Source organism: Rattus norvegicus, chromosome 1 (assembly GCF_036323735.1).
Source record: "Rattus norvegicus strain BN/NHsdMcwi chromosome 1, GRCr8, whole genome shotgun sequence".
Taxonomy (NCBI): Eukaryota; Metazoa; Chordata; class Mammalia; order Rodentia; family Muridae; genus Rattus; species Rattus norvegicus.
The window spans coordinates 173,945,251-173,961,774 of record NC_086019.1 but is presented as its reverse complement, the minus strand read 5'-3'; the positions used below and the strand labels follow the sequence as shown (position 1 = coordinate 173,961,774).

The 16,524-nt window shown below is 37.4% G+C and overlaps 1 protein-coding gene across 13 annotated transcripts in view; it reads left to right on the top strand.

Annotated features, from left to right (window-relative positions):
* Positions 1–16,524, top strand: part of Sbf2 (SET binding factor 2) — a 366,952-nt gene that overhangs the window by 192,815 nt on the left and 157,613 nt on the right. For all 13 annotated transcript variants that reach the window (XM_039091527.2, XM_008759798.4, XM_063274831.1 and 10 more), the window contains 3 exon segments: positions 6,534–6,666; positions 8,712–8,820; positions 11,429–11,542. In XM_039091527.2, the coding sequence (XP_038947455.1) occupies positions 6,534–6,666; positions 8,712–8,820; positions 11,429–11,542 (356 nt within the window).

Genomic DNA, 16,524 nt, shown 5'->3' with positions numbered 1-16,524 from the left:
CAAGAGTGGGCAGCCTTGTCTAGTCCCGGATTTTACTGGGATTGCTTCAAGTTTCTCTCTGTTTAGTTTAATGTTAGCTACTGGTTTGCTGTGTATAGCTTTTACTATGTTTAGGTATGGGCCTTGAATCCCTGAACTTTCCAGGACTTTTATAATGAAGGGGTGTTGAATTTTGTCACATGTTTTCTCAGCATCTAATGAAATGATCATGTGGTATTTTTTTTTCTTTGAGTTTGTTTATATAGTGGATTACATTGATGGATTTCCGTATATAGAACCATCCTGCATCCCTTGATGACGCCTACTTGATCATGATGGATGATCATTTTGATGTGTTCTTGGATTCGGTTTGTGAGAATTTTATTGAGTATTTTTGCTTGATATTCATAAGGGAGATTGGTCTGGTTTTCTTTCTTTGTTGGGTTTTTGTGTGGTTTAGGTATAAGCATAATTGTGGCTTCATAGAAGAAATTTGGTAGTGCTCCATTCGTTTTTAATTTGTGGAATACTTTGGACCATATTGGTCTGAGGTCTTCTATAAAAGTCTGATAGAATTCTGCACTAAACCCATCTGGTCCTGGGCTCTTTTTGGTTGGGAGACTTTTAATAACTGCTTCTATTTCTTTAGGAGTTATGGGGTTGTTTAGATGAGTTATTTGTTCCTGATTTAACTTTGGTATCTGGTATCTGTCTAGAAAATTGTCCATTTCCTCCAGATTTTCCAGTTTTGTTGAATATAAGCTTTTGTAGTAGGATCTGATTTTTTTTTTAATTTCTTCAGATTCTGTTGTTATGTCTCCCTTTTCATTTCTGATTTTGTTAATTTGGATACACTCTCTGTGACCTCTGGTTAGTCTGGCTAAGGGTTTATCTATCTTGTTGATTTTCTCAAAGAACCAGCTCCTGGTTTTCTTGATTCTTTGCATAGTCCTTTTTGTTCCTACTTGGTTGATTTCAGCTCTGAGTTTGATTATTTCCTGCCTTCTACTCCTCTTGGGTGTATTTGCTTCTTTTTGTTCTAGAGCTCTTAGGTATGCTGTCAAGCTGCTAATGTATGCTCTCTCTAGTTTCTATTTGCAGGCATTCAGAGCTACGAGTTTTCCTCTTAGCACTGTTTAATTGTATCCCATAAGTTTGTGTATGTTGTACCTTCATTTTCATTAAGTTCTAAAAAGTCTTTAATTTCTTTATTTCTTCCTTTACCAAGTTACCATTGAATAGAGCATTGTTCAACTTCCGTGTGTGTGTGTGTTTTCTGTCGTTTTTGTTGTTATTGCAGATCAGTCTTAGTGTGTGGTAATCTGGTAGGACTCATGGGATTACTTCTATCTTCCTGTATCTGTTGAGGCCTGTTTTGTCACTGATTATAATGTCAGTTTTGGAGAAGGTACTATGAGGTGCTGAGAAGAAGGTATATCTTTTTGCTTTAGGATGAAGTGTTCTATAAATATCTGTTAAGTCCATTTGGTTCATAACTTCTGTTAGTTTCTCTGTGTCAGTTTAATTTCTGTTTCTATGATCTGTCTATTGATGAGAGAGTGTTGAAATCTCCTACTATTATTGTGTGAGGTGCAATGTGTTATTTAAGCTTTAGTAAGGTTTCTTTTATGAATGTAGGTGCCCTTGCATTTGGATCATAAATATTTGGGGTTGAGAGGTCTTCTTGGTGGCTTTTTCCTTTGATGAATATGAAGTGTCCTTCCTTATCTTTTTTGATGACTTTTTGTTCAAAGTTGATTTAATCCATATAGAATGGTTACTCCAGCCTGTTTCTTTGGACCATTTGCTTGGAAAGTTGTTTTCCAGACTTTTACTCTGAGGTATTGTGTGTCTTTGTCACGGAGGTGTGTTTCCTGTATGCAGCAAAATGCTGGGTCTTCTTTACATATCCAGTATGTTAGTCTATGTGTTTTTATTGGGGAATTGAGTCCATTGATGTTGAGAGATATTAAGGAATAGTGATTGTTGCTTCCTGTTATTTTTGTATTTAGAGGTGGAATTATGTTTGTGTGTCTCTCTTCGTTTGGTTTTGTTGCAAGATTACCTTCTCACTTTTTCTAGTGTGTAGTTTCCCTCCTTCTGTTGGAGTTTTCTATCTGTTATCCTTTGTATGACTGGATTCATAGAAAAATACCGTGTAAATTTAGTTTTACCATGAAATATGTTGGTTTCTCCATCTATGTTAATCCCGAGTTTTGCTGGATACAGTAGCCTAGGTTGACAGTTGTGTTCTCTTAGGGTCTGTATGACATCTGCCCAGGATCTTCTGGCTTTCATAGTCTCTGGTGAGAAGTCCGGTGTGATTCTGATAGGTCTGCCTTTATCTGTTACTTGGCTTTTTTTCCTTACTGCTTTTAATATTTTTTTTTTTGTTTAGTGCATTTGGTGTTTTGACTATTATGTGAAAAGAGGAATTTCCTTTCTGGTTCAATCTATTTGGAGTTCTGTATGCTTTTTGTATGTTTATGGACATCTGTTTCTTTAGGTTTTGGAAATTTTCTAATTACAATTTTGTTGAAGATATTTATTGGCCCTTTTATTTGGGCGTCTTCACTCTCTTATATACTTATTATCCTTAAGTTTGATCTTCCAGATTGTGTCCTGGATTTCCTGGATGTTTTGGGCTAGAAACTTTTTGTATTTTACATTTTCTTTGACAGCTGTCTTGATGTTTTCTATGATATCTTCTGCCCCGTGATTCTCTCTTCTATCTCTTGTATTCTGTTGGTGATGCTTGCATCTATGACTCTTGATCCTTCCCTAGATTTTCTGTCTCCAGGGTTGTCTTCCTTTGTGCTTTCTTTATTGTTTATGTTTCCATTTTTAGATCCTGGATGATTTTGTTCAATTCCTTCACCTCTTTGCTTGTGTTTTCCTGTAATTCTTTAAGGGATTTTTGTGTTTCCTCTTTAAGGGCCTCTACTTGTTTATTTGTGTTGTCCTGTATTTCTTTAAGGGAGTTAAAGTCCTTCTTAAAGTCCTCCACCATCATCATAAAATGTGATTTTAAATCTAAATCTTGCTTTTCTGGTGTGTTTGGATATCCAGTATTTGCTTTGGTGGGTGAGCTGGGCTCTGATGATGCCAAGTAGTATTGGTTTCTGTTGCTTGTTCCTGTGCTGGCCTCTTGCCATCAGGTTGTCTCTGGTGTTAGCTTGTCTTGCTGTCTCTGACAGTGGCTTGACCCTCCTGTAGACCATTGTGTCAGCACTCCTGTAGACCTGTTTTCTTTCAGCCAGATCTGGAAATAGGGAGCTCTGCTCTCAGGTGTGTATGTGCCACTGGCAACTGTCTTTCAGCACTTGGCTCAGGCAAAAACCGGAAGGGTCCTACCCCTGACTGCTCCTAGGTCCCTGTGCCCAAGAGGCACAGATGGCCCTAGGCGATTTCCTGTTGTGTTGGGAATGTGGACAGAGTAGTCTTCCTCTGAGTTCTCAGGAATGTCAGCACTTCTGTTGTTCCATCCCTCTCCCCCATGGGATTTGGATTGATAGATCTTTTTAGAAGTAATTTGATTCACAAAAAGTAACTACATTAATTAAATTAGTCCTTATGCATGCATAGTACCTTCCCCCAATTATAATCTTCACGTAGACATAAAACATTACAGAAAGTGGGCTATGGAGACAGCTTATTTGTTAAAGTGTTTTCACTTCTTCAGCTCCACATGAGAACAGCTGACTGTGGTAGTATGTTCTTATAGTCTCAGCACTGGAAATGCAGAGAGATGTAGATACATTGCTGGGGTTTAGTAGTTAGCCAGCCTAGCCTACTGGTCTAACTACAGGTCAATTAGTGACCTCCTCTCAAAATTCAGTATAGCTAGCTCATAAGGAATGATATCCAAGGTTATCTTCTGGCTTCCATGAATTGACATTGACAACATACTATTAATTAAGGAACAATTGATGCTTCTCTAAATACACTATCCTATATTTTTGACTTCTAGAAGCCTGCTTATGTCTTAAATATTCTGGACACAAAACTAGATCGATTGTTAGAAAGACAAAAAAAACAAAGAAATTATTTATAAAGATATCAGTTATGGTGATAGTTTAATGAAAAATGCCTCCATAGGCTATATGTTGGAGTATTTAGTGTCTGGCTGGAGGTACTGAGAAGGCTGGGGGGGAAGTGGCTTGTTGAATGAAGGATCATTTGGGCCTACTCCCTGTTCACAGTATTTCCTAATTGTAGATGCAGTATAATCAGCCATCTTCATGATGCTGCTGTCTTGCCTTCTCTGCCTGCTGTCATGTCTTTCCCTTCATGATAGAATGATCCTTTGACATTAACTGTAACGTAGAAACAACCCTTTTTCCCTTTATAAGAACAATTGCTTGTCAGGTGTTTGACTGTATCAATGAGGGGAAAATACCTTTGAGGTATTAAAATTAAGTTCCTGAAGCAACTAATCTAATAGAAAAGATTTACTTAGCTTACAGTATTACCTCATGACACCAATGGTGGCCTAGCTGTATGTTTGGAGAAGCAAATGATTACACCTTGAACTAGAAGCAGAGACAGAGAGGGAGAGGGAGAGGACAGACAAGGTCCCACAGTCCCTTTCAAGGACTTGTTCCTAAGATTCTCCCAATATGCCCCACTTCCAAAATGTTCTATCACCTCTCCCTAGAGCCACTCTCAAACCAAGCTTCATTTATAGACCTTGAATTGATACCCAAACCATTGTCTAAACTGGAACACTCAAAAGTTTGAGTATGTGAGTTCAAAATAGGATAGAGAATTGGAAATATTGAACTCCTTTGTAATGTGTGACTTTTTTTGTTTTGTTTTTTGTTGTTTTTTTTTTCTTTTTGTTTTTTTGAGTTGCCATTGCTAAGACAATTCTGGAAGTATAATATAGATAATAGAGTAGAAATTAGCAAGCAAATGCTTCGATGTTATTAGGATTCAGTGTTTTCAGTGGAGAAAGGAATACACACATGAGTTGAAGGAATAGAGGAGACTAAGGATTAGTTGGAATTGAAAGTAATTATGTAGATCCATTCTCAGAAGTATTTATACCTTTATATGTACATATGTGTATGCTAATAATATGAGCGTTTTCTATATCTGTATATTTCCTATAGTTAGAACTGGGCTATAAGGGAAGACATTTATTTACATGGTAATTAGCCAATATACACCCTGACAGTTTGAAACTTGGTCTTTAGTATTAGTTCTTACCAAAAGTTGCCAGGACTCTGGACTCCAGCAGTTTTTATTCTAGAGCAGGGTGAGAATATTATGTGTCTGGATCTTTGTATTAAGCAAGAAGCAAGAACTTGGAAGAGGAAGGAGCAGAAAAAGAGTTATGCTCTAAGGACAAGGAAATCAGTCAAAAGGATTCCTGTTGTCTAAATCTAGGGTAGATTTAGTGTTGAACTAAAGGTATAATGATCTACAGACTCTCAAGAGAAAAGACAAAAACATGTATATAAGCCAGCGTTTGGTTTGTGTGAAAGAACACTGTCAGCTACAACAGGTTAAAGAGGGAAAGGTGATTTTAGAGATTTCATTCTGTGTTTGGCTGGTTCCATTATTATGGTCCTCTACTGAGGTAACAGGAGTGGATAGCAGATTATCTGCTCATCTCATATAGTCATGTGTCAGTAGGAAGAATACATTTTTAGAAATGGGTCATTGGACAGACATCCTCAAGCATGTGTCCTTCCATGTCTTAGGTAGTATAGCCCATTACATTATCTAGGCTATATAGTGAAAACAGACAGATAGCATAGACTGTGACACTGAGAACCATGTGTGAAAAATAGCACAAGATTAAATCAAGCAAAAGAGAAAATGATGCAATCAAGAATCACAGATGAATATAGAATGTAGGAAAATACAAAACGTGCCATGCTGCCCCTGGCATAACAGAACATAGAGTTTTCTTTTTAAGTAGAAGGAATACAGGATGCAAACCAAGCTGTGGTGTTGTAAACACATAAACTAACTGTATAGTCTTAAATCCTATTTTTACTGTACCTGATTATGCTTTGCTATCATATGAGTATCTATAGTTTTGTTATGCCTGTGTTTTTACAAGTATGTAATTCACTGTACAATGATACTAGGACGGCTACATTGTTACTACAGGGTAGGAATTTGTCACCTCTGTTATGAACTTATGATACCACTGTTTTGTATGTGACCCATAGCTGACTGAAATGTCATCTTGAAACACATGACTGTTTTAATATCAGAAAAACAAATTCTAAAGACAAACAAAGACCAATATTAAGTTCCTTTAGTGGGTACTTAAATACAGACCTTGGAGATAAAGTAAAGAAAAAGGTAATAGTAAATTTCCAACAACTCATAGGATTAGGGACTGTCATCGTGGTGTAAATAAAGACATCTCAGAAGACAGATGTGTGCCCACAGGTTGGTAGGTTAGAGTAGTCAAGTTTCTTCTTTTGGTGATCCCCAGAATATTACCTTTTGCTTCTTTGTCATTGACAATCTGTGATTTGTGGCAACTCAATACAATTTGTTATGTTAAGTAAACTTTGCTCTTTTGTTTTTAGGCATTCAAAACGTCCTCAACCTCTTTTGTGCAGTCCTTACAGAAAATAAGGTTCTCTTCCATTCAGCAAGTTTCCAGAGACTTAGTGATGCCTGTAGAGCCCTGGAATCTTTAATGTTTCCTCTTAAATACAGGTGAAGTTTTTACTTGATAATATTATTTATTCCCACATTATGTATTACTTGTTGATAAATGAAAATGTCATGGCCCAATTGCTTTGAGCCACAGAGGTTTGTTATTCGAAGGTAGAGTCATGATTCTAATAAAGTCTAGTCTAAAATTTGGGACTTTTCCAAATTGTATATCACCGAGTGTTGATTAATCTAGTGAAACATATTTAATTTACTTTGAATAGTACTGTCAGCAATATTTAATTATCTTCACAATACTGATAAAATTCTTTGGTTAATGTTATTTGATGCTAGTGTATTACTTTTTAGACATTATTAGAATTCTGTTAATTAAGAATCCTTATCTTTTAGATAATTCTTAAATTATGTGTATATAAATGATGTTTCTTCACAATAACAGAAAATAGAACGTACATCGGTAGACATATATGGATCTGCATTGGTAACTGTCAAACCTAGATTAACCGATCTTTGTTATAATTTTCGAATTTATTTTTAAGGGGTATATTAAATATTTTCCATTATAAAAAGTAAAAAATAGTTTTTTAAAAAAAGGTAAACCATAATGTCAGGTCAAACTACAGGTAGAATATTTACTCTCGTTTTATTTGCTAATCATAATGTCCCAAAAACTTAAGTTCATGAACACTAGATAAAATTTTAGATTGCCTCTGGAATTTCATAAAACTTTTTAATCTGTTTTTTGAATGTAAGCATCAAGCAGAGTGTTATTTAGACAAGTCATTACATTGCCATGAGAGTGGAGGTCCTTCAGCTCTCCTCTCTGATAGTAGGAGTCAGCCTAAGGAAGAATTCTTTAAAACAGCATACAGTCTAAAGAGACTAGCTTAAGGGGAAGGAGGAGGAACCTCACCTAGGTTCCAGTTACTTTGTGCTTACTTCTTCTGTGATTGTATCTTTTTTTTTTTTTTCTTTCAAAACAAGGTTTCTCTGTGTAGTCCTGGCTGCCCTAGAACTCATTCTGTACACCAGGCTACCCTCAAATTTAGAAATCCACCTGCCTCTGCCTCCTAAGTTCTGGGATTAGATGTGGGTGAGCCATCACTGCCAGGCTTTTGTAACCATATTTTAAACAATAACATTTTGGAAATCATTCATTTTCAGAACTTTAGTGTTAATAATCTTGCCAATAAAATTGATAATTTATTTTTCTTTCTTTTTTTAGTGCTTTAAAACAGTTTTATCAGTTTGAGCATTTCATTCATTTTTGCTCATATCCCCATCCCCCAACACTTCATAGATCAATCTCCTTCCCTACCCATCTAATTTTGTGTCTTTTAAAATTAATTCATTAATTAAATTAAATTAATTAAAGACCAGTTTGTGCTACCCAAATAATCTTGGATGTGTGATCTTTCACCTGAGGATGGTGGACTTACCAGGGCTACAGAGACAGAGAAAAGTGTCTCTCTCTTTCTCAGCAGCTAATAGTTGCCAGTAGAGGTAGGACTGAATGCCTATCTTCATGCAAGGATTTGGTCTGGCTTAGGCTTGCACAGACCTTCTATATGCTGTCACAACTGCTGTGAACTCATAAGTGCACTTAACTCTGATTGCCCTAGAGCTTAGTGTGTAGACCAGGCCAGCCATAAATTCATAGAAACACACCCATGTCTGCCTCCCAGGATAATACTAGGATTAAAAGCTGGCAACATGAGGCCTCCTTGATAATTTCTAAATATAAATATTTAAATTCAGAATGAAAAAAAAATACAGAGTTGGGAAGTAAGGAAGTAGGGTGGATCTGAGATTGGTAGTGACTATGAAAGAAAATATATTGTATCAAATTCAAAGAATTAATAAATATTTTTTAAAAAAGACACAAAGCTGAGAGTGGAGTAGGGTGATGAGGTATTATTTAGGAGGAGTTGGGGAGGAGTCAGGGTGAATAATGATCAAAATACATGCTCCGAAATTCTCAAAGAATTAATAAATATATTTTTATGGTTCAGAGTGCACAGAAACAAATGGAAATGTGTTCACATTGTGAAAAAAATAACATATATGAACCTTTTTATTATTTCCAGTTACCCTTATATTCCCATTCTTCCGGCTCAGCTCCTAGAAGTTTTGAGTTCTCCAACTCCTTTCATTATTGGCGTACACTCCATCTTTAAAACTGACGTCCATGAGCTCGTAAGTACCCAGACGTCCAGATCCTGAGTCTCTTGTCTTCAGTTTTGCAAGCTTTCCACATCATCAGTATTTTCATATAAGGTACATTTCCAATAGAAAAGAAAGAGTAGAAGAAAAACACCTGTAAGCAATCTAAATATATTTAACTTTGCAAGTATGAGAGCTTAAAAAAGAATCTATGTATTCATTCATATATTTATTTATGAATAAGATGGCTTTGGACAGGGAAGGTGGCTCAGTGGGTTAAAATGCTTGGTTGAGTTCATTGAGTTGTCTGATGTGAACAGTGCAGCAGAAATAAGAGAAACACTGCCTCGAACAAAGTAGAAGGCCAGAATCAGCTCCTGAAAGTTATCTTCTGACCTCCACAGGTGTATCATGGCCTGTGTGTGTCCCTCTCTGTTTCTGTCTCTCTTACAAACTAATTAATTAGTTAATCAAATGACCAATTATAAAACAAAAAAGACAGAGTCTTTCTATGTGACTTAGGCTAGCTTGAAGCTCCTGAGCTCAGAGTAGTCCTTCCCCTTCAGCCTTCTGAGTATGTCCTGGAATGTGCTACAGTGCCCTGATTTTAAATAAGCCCTGTGTACCAGATCAGATTCATCTTAACCATATTCCTCATATGAGAAGTTCTGTATTTCTGTGGGTCAGTGGTTCTTAACCTTCCTAATGCTGTGACCCTTTAATACAGTTCCTCATGTTGTGGTGACCCCAATCATAAAATTATTTTTGTTGCTACTTCATAACTATAATGTTGTTGCTGCTTCGAATTGCAATGTAAATATCTATGTATTCTGATGGTCTTCAGTGAGCCATGGAAAAGGGTCCATTACCCCAAAGGGTTGTCACCACCCAGAGGTTGAGAACAGTTGCTATAGATGATAACAAAGGATTAATAATCCATTGCTTTATTCATATTTTTTACTAATACTTAATTTATTAGTGTTTTAAAATGAGATCTGCCAATATAGAATGTCTGAAAACTAACAAGAATAAAAGAGTTTGCAAGTAGTTTAAATTCAGTAGAACTCAAGTTCTCTTTGAGCTCCCACCAAATTTCTAATCTAATAGAGTGGCTAAAGCTAGTTCAAGAATAATTTGTTTATGGATATCATGCTTCTAGTGGTGTGCATCAGAGGACTTCAGAATCAAAAGGTTAGAAAATGCTGTTCTCGGAGGAAATTGTCTGAGGCAATCATTTAGCTAAAGCTCAATATTTACAGATTCACATAGGGAGGAAGGAGATGGGGGTTGTTTGGAACTATAAAAACTAAAATAGCGTCAGTGGGTATGATACACAGAAACATCCCGCTGGGTGCATTGCCAGATTTCAGACGTGCCCCCTAAAGGAGTGGGATTCCTGGTGTGAGATGAGAAGGGTGTTCTGAAGCACTGTGCCTCAAGTGCAGGGGGCACCTTAGGTGGGTGGTGCTTTTCAGGGAGTATAAGAAAATTTCTTTACCAAAAGAATTTTGTTGCATGACATCTGTAATCCACAAGACTTTGTAATGCTGCTTCTTTTCTAAATGCCAGCCAAACGTGAAGCTTCGGTGTGCCTCACATAGCAACTACAGCTGGAACCATATCAGAGATGTCATTGACTCTATTGAGAGATCAGAGAAGACCCCCATGTGTATACCAGTCCATTCTCTTAACATTGTGTTTCGTTATCTAGTTCTTTTTAACTCCAGTATCAACATAAAAAAATGTATAAGCTAACAAACACGTTTATTAAAAAGGAGGCCCCATGTAACTTGTAAATTATTTTAGTAGTATTAAATAGAGAGATAGGACAAACCAATAGTTGGCAGTTGTAGGTTTCTTCACATTTTAATAAATAAATTAAAATGAATTAAAATCACTTCAAAATCTTTCATTTTTATGTAAGTTATTTTTAAATATGACCTTTTAGAATGCTACAAATCAGATTTCAGGTGTTGTTTTTGTTTCTTTTAGTCTTGGTTTTTGAGACAGTATTACAGTATTAGTATTACAGGTTGATCATGAACTTGAACTCATTACATCGCTAAGGATGGCCTTGAATTCATCCTTCTGCCTCCCAAGTACTAGAATTAAAGGTGTGCATCACCACTCCAAGCTAGGGTTTTCATCTAAACAGTAATTGTTTAATACATATGGATGCTTGTTTTTTGATTCATATGGAATCCAAATGCAAATTCCTCCAAGTGTCTAAGTAGTGGCTCCATAGCACCACTTACCATCCAAGCCTCCTTCCTTATTGCTTTCTCTATTTCAGTCCCTTCAGATAGTGTCATCGTTAGGATGACTAATGCTAGGCTGCTGCCAGTTCCTAGTTCTTTACTATGGAAGGAGAAAGAGGACATAGGAGAGCCTTAGAGCACTGCTCTTCTGAAGCACAGGACTGCCCATATCATTTTTCCTCTTCCCCCGGCAGAAGTGTACTCTTGTACAATACCCAAATTCCAAGGAAGCTGGGACATGTACTATAATGAGGAACTCCTGCTGTGGTAGCCGGGAACCTCTTTCTCAATGGTTTTTTTCTCAGTTTGAGATAGTCAAGGACAATTTACTTAAAAACAAATATATTTTATGAATTGTGGTTAATTTTTAAAATCTTTTTCAGTTAGATGTAATCATAGCAGATTTGGATGGAGGCACTATTAAAATTCCTGAATGCATTCACCTCTCTTCCCTCCCGGAACCACTTCTTCATCAGACTCAAGCAGCACTTTCTCTGGTATGACTCTTTGTTCATGGTAATTTTTCTGGATTTAAACCTAAAACCAAGATAACTGGAATTAAAAAAAAAAAAACATTGTTAAAACTCTGTATGTGTGAGTGTGTGTGTGTGTGTGTGTGTGTGTGTGTGTGCGTGCGCGCGCACACACACATGCACGCGTCTGTGTATACATGTTTACACACACACACACACACACACACACACACACACACACACATTATGTTGAGATGTGCTATCTCTATGTAGGTCTGGCACTTACTATGTGGACCAGGCTGACCTTCATCTCACCTGCCTCTGCCTACCTGCCAGATGTTGGGATTGAAGTTATGTACCACACACCTGATCAAAGTGCAGTTATTCTAAACAGTCCTGTATGTAAAACAAATACATTCTTCTATAGCCTTTAAAGAAGAATCCTTCATTCACTAGGAGTTATATAAAGAGTATTTGTTTCTCGTTCAGTATATTTATAAAGTAGATATTATATATGAAACACTGTGAAAATAAAACTCTGCCTTTAATCTCAGCACTACGGAGGCAGAGGCAGAGGCAGGAGGATCACTTGAGTTCTTGAGGCCAGCCTGGTTTTCAGAGTGAGTTCCAAGAAATGCTACATTCTTTTTGAAGATGTTAGTACAATTAAGGTCTTTGTAATTTTAATACTTAGTCTAGGCTGTCAATGTCTTCCTTAAATAGAAGATTAAAGTGTGCAGTTACCAGGAGAGATTTTATTCTCAGCAAACTTGCGACGCTATGTTGGTTCGTGTGGTTTTTGTCATGATTATCTATAAAAGGGAGGTTTTTAGGAAATCCTGATGTTTCATAATGCAATTTGTAATCTGAAATATAAGATGTGACAGAATGGGAAAGAAACCAACATAGGACTCAGTTTACATTCTGCAATTTGATGCCATTGAGCAAGTCATAATGCTTCAAAAGGGCTATGTTCTAGACTTTATAGGATGTTTTATTTTATGGAGATGAACAGGTATCTGTCTCAAAGTAAGGCATGGCAAGAAGGATAGCTATAGGGTTTTTTTTTAATAAAAATCATTTTTATTGAATATTTTCTTTATTTACATTTCTCCTACAGAAACACCCCATCCCACCCCCCACACACTCCTTCCTATCTCCCCGCCCTGGCATTCCCTTACACTGGGTTATCGAGCCTTCCCACTGATGCCCTACAAGACCCATCCTCTGCTACATATGCAGCTGGAGCCATGGGTCACTCCATGTGTACTCTTTGGTTGGTGGTTTAGTCCCTTGAAGCTCTGGGGTATCTGGTTGGTTGATATTGTTGTTCTTCCTATGGGGTTGCAAATCCCCTCAGCTAAGACAATCCTTTCTCTAACTCCTTCATTGTGGACCCAGTTCTCAGTCCAAAGGTTGGCTGTGAGCATTCATCTCTGTATTTGTCAGGCTCTGGAAGAACCTCTCAGGAGACATCTGTATCAGGCTCCTGTCAGCATGTACCTCTTGGCCTCCCTAACAGTGACTGGGTTTGGTGACTGCGTGTGGGATGGATCCCCAGGTGGGGCAGTCTCTCAGTGGCCTTTCCTTCAGTCTCTATTCTGCACGTTGTCTCAATATTTTCTCCTGTGAGTATTTTTTCCCCCTTCTAAGAAGGTAGCATCCACACTTTTGTCTTTCTTCTTCTTGAGCTTCATTGTAGTCTGTAAATTATATCTTGGGTATTCCGATCTTTTGGGCTAATTATCCACTTATCAGTGAGTACATATCATGTTTGTTCTTTTGTGATTGGGTTACTCACTCAGGATGACATTTTCTAGTTCCATCTATTTCTCTAAGAATTTCATGAAGTCATTGTTTATAATAGCTGTGTAGTACTCCATAGTGTAAATGTACCACATTTCCTGTATCCATTCCTCTGTTGAAGGGCATCTGGGTTCTTTCCAGCTTCTGGCTATTATAAACAAGGCTGCTGTGAACATAGTGGAGCACGTGTCTTTGTTATATGTTGGGGCATCTTTTGGGTATATGCCCAAGAGAGGTATAGCTGGATCCTCATGTAGTTTTATGTCCAATTTTATGAGGAACCTCCAGACTGATTTCCAGAATGTTTGTACCAGTTTGCAATCCCACCAACAATGGAGTAGTGTTCCTCTTTCTCCACATCCTCTCCAGCATCTGTTGTCACCTGAGTTTTTGATCTTAGCCATTGTGACTTGTCTAAGGTGGAATCTCAGGGTTGTTTTGATTTGCATTTCCCTGATGACTAAAGATGTTGAGCATTTCTTTAGGTGCTTCTTAGCCATTCGATATTCCTCAGCTGAGAATTCTTTGTTTAGCTCTGTACTCCATCTTTTATTAGAGTTATTTGGCTCTCGGGAGTCTAACTTCTTGAGTTCTTGTATGTATTGGATATTAGTCCTCTATTGGATATAGGATTGTTATCTTTTCCCAATCCGTTGATTGCTCCTTTGCCTTACAGAAGCTTTGCAGTTTTATGAGGTTCCATTTGTTGGTGCTTGCTCTTAGAGCATAAGCCATTACTGCTCTGTTCAGGAAATTTCCCCTGTGCCCATTTTTGAGGCTCTTCCCCACTCTTTTCTATTAGTTTGGGTGTATCTGGTTTTATGTGGACGTCCTTGATCCACTTGGACTTGAGCTTTGTACAGGGTGATAAGAATGGGTTGATCTGCATTCTTCTACTGTTGACCTCCAGTAGGACAAGCACCATTTTTGAAAATGCTATCTTTCTTCCATTGGATGGTATTGGCTCCTTTGTCAAAGATCAAGTGACCATAGGTGTGTGGGTCTTCAATTCTATTCCATTGATCTACCTGCCTGTCTCTGTACCAATACCACATTAGTTTTTATCAATATTGCTGTGTAATACGGCTTGAGGTCAGGGGTGTGATTCCCCCAGAAGTTCTTTTATTGTTGAGTATACTTTTTGCTCTCCTGGGTTTTTTGTTATTTCAGATGAATTTGCAAATTGCTCTTTCTAACTCTATGAAGAATTGAGTTGGAATTTTGATGGGGATTGCACTGAATCTGTAGATCGCTTTTAGCAAAATGGCCATTTTTACTATATTAATCCTGCGAATCTATGAGCATGGGAGATCTTTCCATCTTCTGAGATCTTCTTCAATTTCTTTCTCCAGAGACTTGATGTTCTTGTCATACAGATCTTTCACTTGCTGGTTAGAGTCAAACTGAGGTATTTTATGTTACTTGTGACTATTGTGAAGGGTGTCATTTCCCTTAATTTCTTTCTTATCCTGTTTATCCTTTGTGTAGAGGAAGGCTACTGAATTGTTTGAGTTAATTTTATATTAAGCCACTTTGTTGGAGTCTTTTATCAGGTTTAGGAGTTCTCTGGTAGAATTTTTTGGACTTAAGTATACTATCATATCATCTGCAAATAGTGATATTTTGACTTCTTCCTTTTCAATTTGTATCCCTTTGACCTCCTTTTGTTGTCTGATTGCTCTGGCTAGGACTTCGAGTACTATATTGAATAAGTAGGGAGAGAGTGGGCAACCTTGTCTAGTCCCTGGTTTTAGTGGAATTGCTTCAAGTTTCTCTGCATTTAGTTTGATGTTAGCTACTGGTTTGCTGTATATGGCTTTTACTATGTTTAGTTATGTGCCCTGATTCCTGATCTTTCCAGGACTTTTATCATGAAAAGGTGTTGAATTTTGTTAAATGCTTTCTCAGCATCTAATGAGATGATCATGTGGGTTTTTTTTTTAGTTTGTTTATATAGTGCATTACGTTGGTGGATTTCCGTATATTGAACCACCCCTGCATCCCTGGGATGAAGCCTACCTGATCATGATGGATGATCATTTTGATATGTTCTTGGATTCAGTTTGCAAGAATTTTATTGAGTATTTTTGCGTCAATATTTATAAAGGAAATTGGTCTGAAGTTTTCTTTCTTTTTTGGGGTCTTTGTGTGGTTTAGGTATAAGCGTAATTGTAATGATCAGGTAGGCTTCACTGAACTGAGAATTGGGTCCCTGTTAGTGGAATTAGAGGAAGGATTGAAGGAGCTGAAGGGGTTTGCAACCCCATAAGAACAACAATAACAACCAACCAGAGCTCCAAGGGACTACACCGCTACCCAAAGAGTACACATGGGCAAACCCATGACTCCAGCTGCATATGTAGCAGAGGATGCCCTTGTTGGGCACCAATGGGAAGAGAGGCCCTTGGTCCTCCCAAGGCTTGATGCCCCAGTGTAGGAGAATGTCAGGGCAGGGAGGCGGGATGGGGTGGGACAATGGGTGGGGGAACACCCTCTTAGAAGAAGTGGTAGGGGGATGGGGTATGGGGTTTATGGCCGGGAAACAGGGAAAGGGGATAATATTTGAAATGTAAATAAAAATATCCAATAAAAAAATAAGAAATAAAAAATAGAAATATGGGGTTGGGGATTTAGCTCAGTGGTAGAGCGCTTGCCTAGCAAACGCAAGGCCCTGGGTTCGGTCCCCAGATCTGAAAAAAAGAAAAAGAAAAAAAAAAAAAGAAACATAACAGAAAAGCAAAATAAATAAATAAATAAGTTAAGAAAGAAAAAAAGAATAGCAATGTAGATGTGTAGCACTTCTCCCTAGAGGTTCATCCTGTACCCATGGGTGATCAATCTTTTATAATTTGGTATATGTTCTTTGAGAAGTGTTCATACTCAGATGCATGTTTAACTGTGTGTACATTTATTTGTTTGAGGTTTGTTTTATTTTATATTCAAATAAGTGAAGCAATGTTACATGAATTTTTCTAAGTTGGCATTTTTTGTAATGATTATTTTATTTCATGTGTATGGGTATTTTATCTACATCTCACATGTATCTACCAGAATAAGGTGTAGAAACTTCTGGAACTGGAGTTACAAATGACTTTGAGCCATCATGTGGTTGCTAGGAACTTAACCTGAGTCATCTGTAAAAGTTATAAGTGCTCTTAACCCTTGAGAGCCTGAGCTTTTAGGAGGTCTTATTATTTATT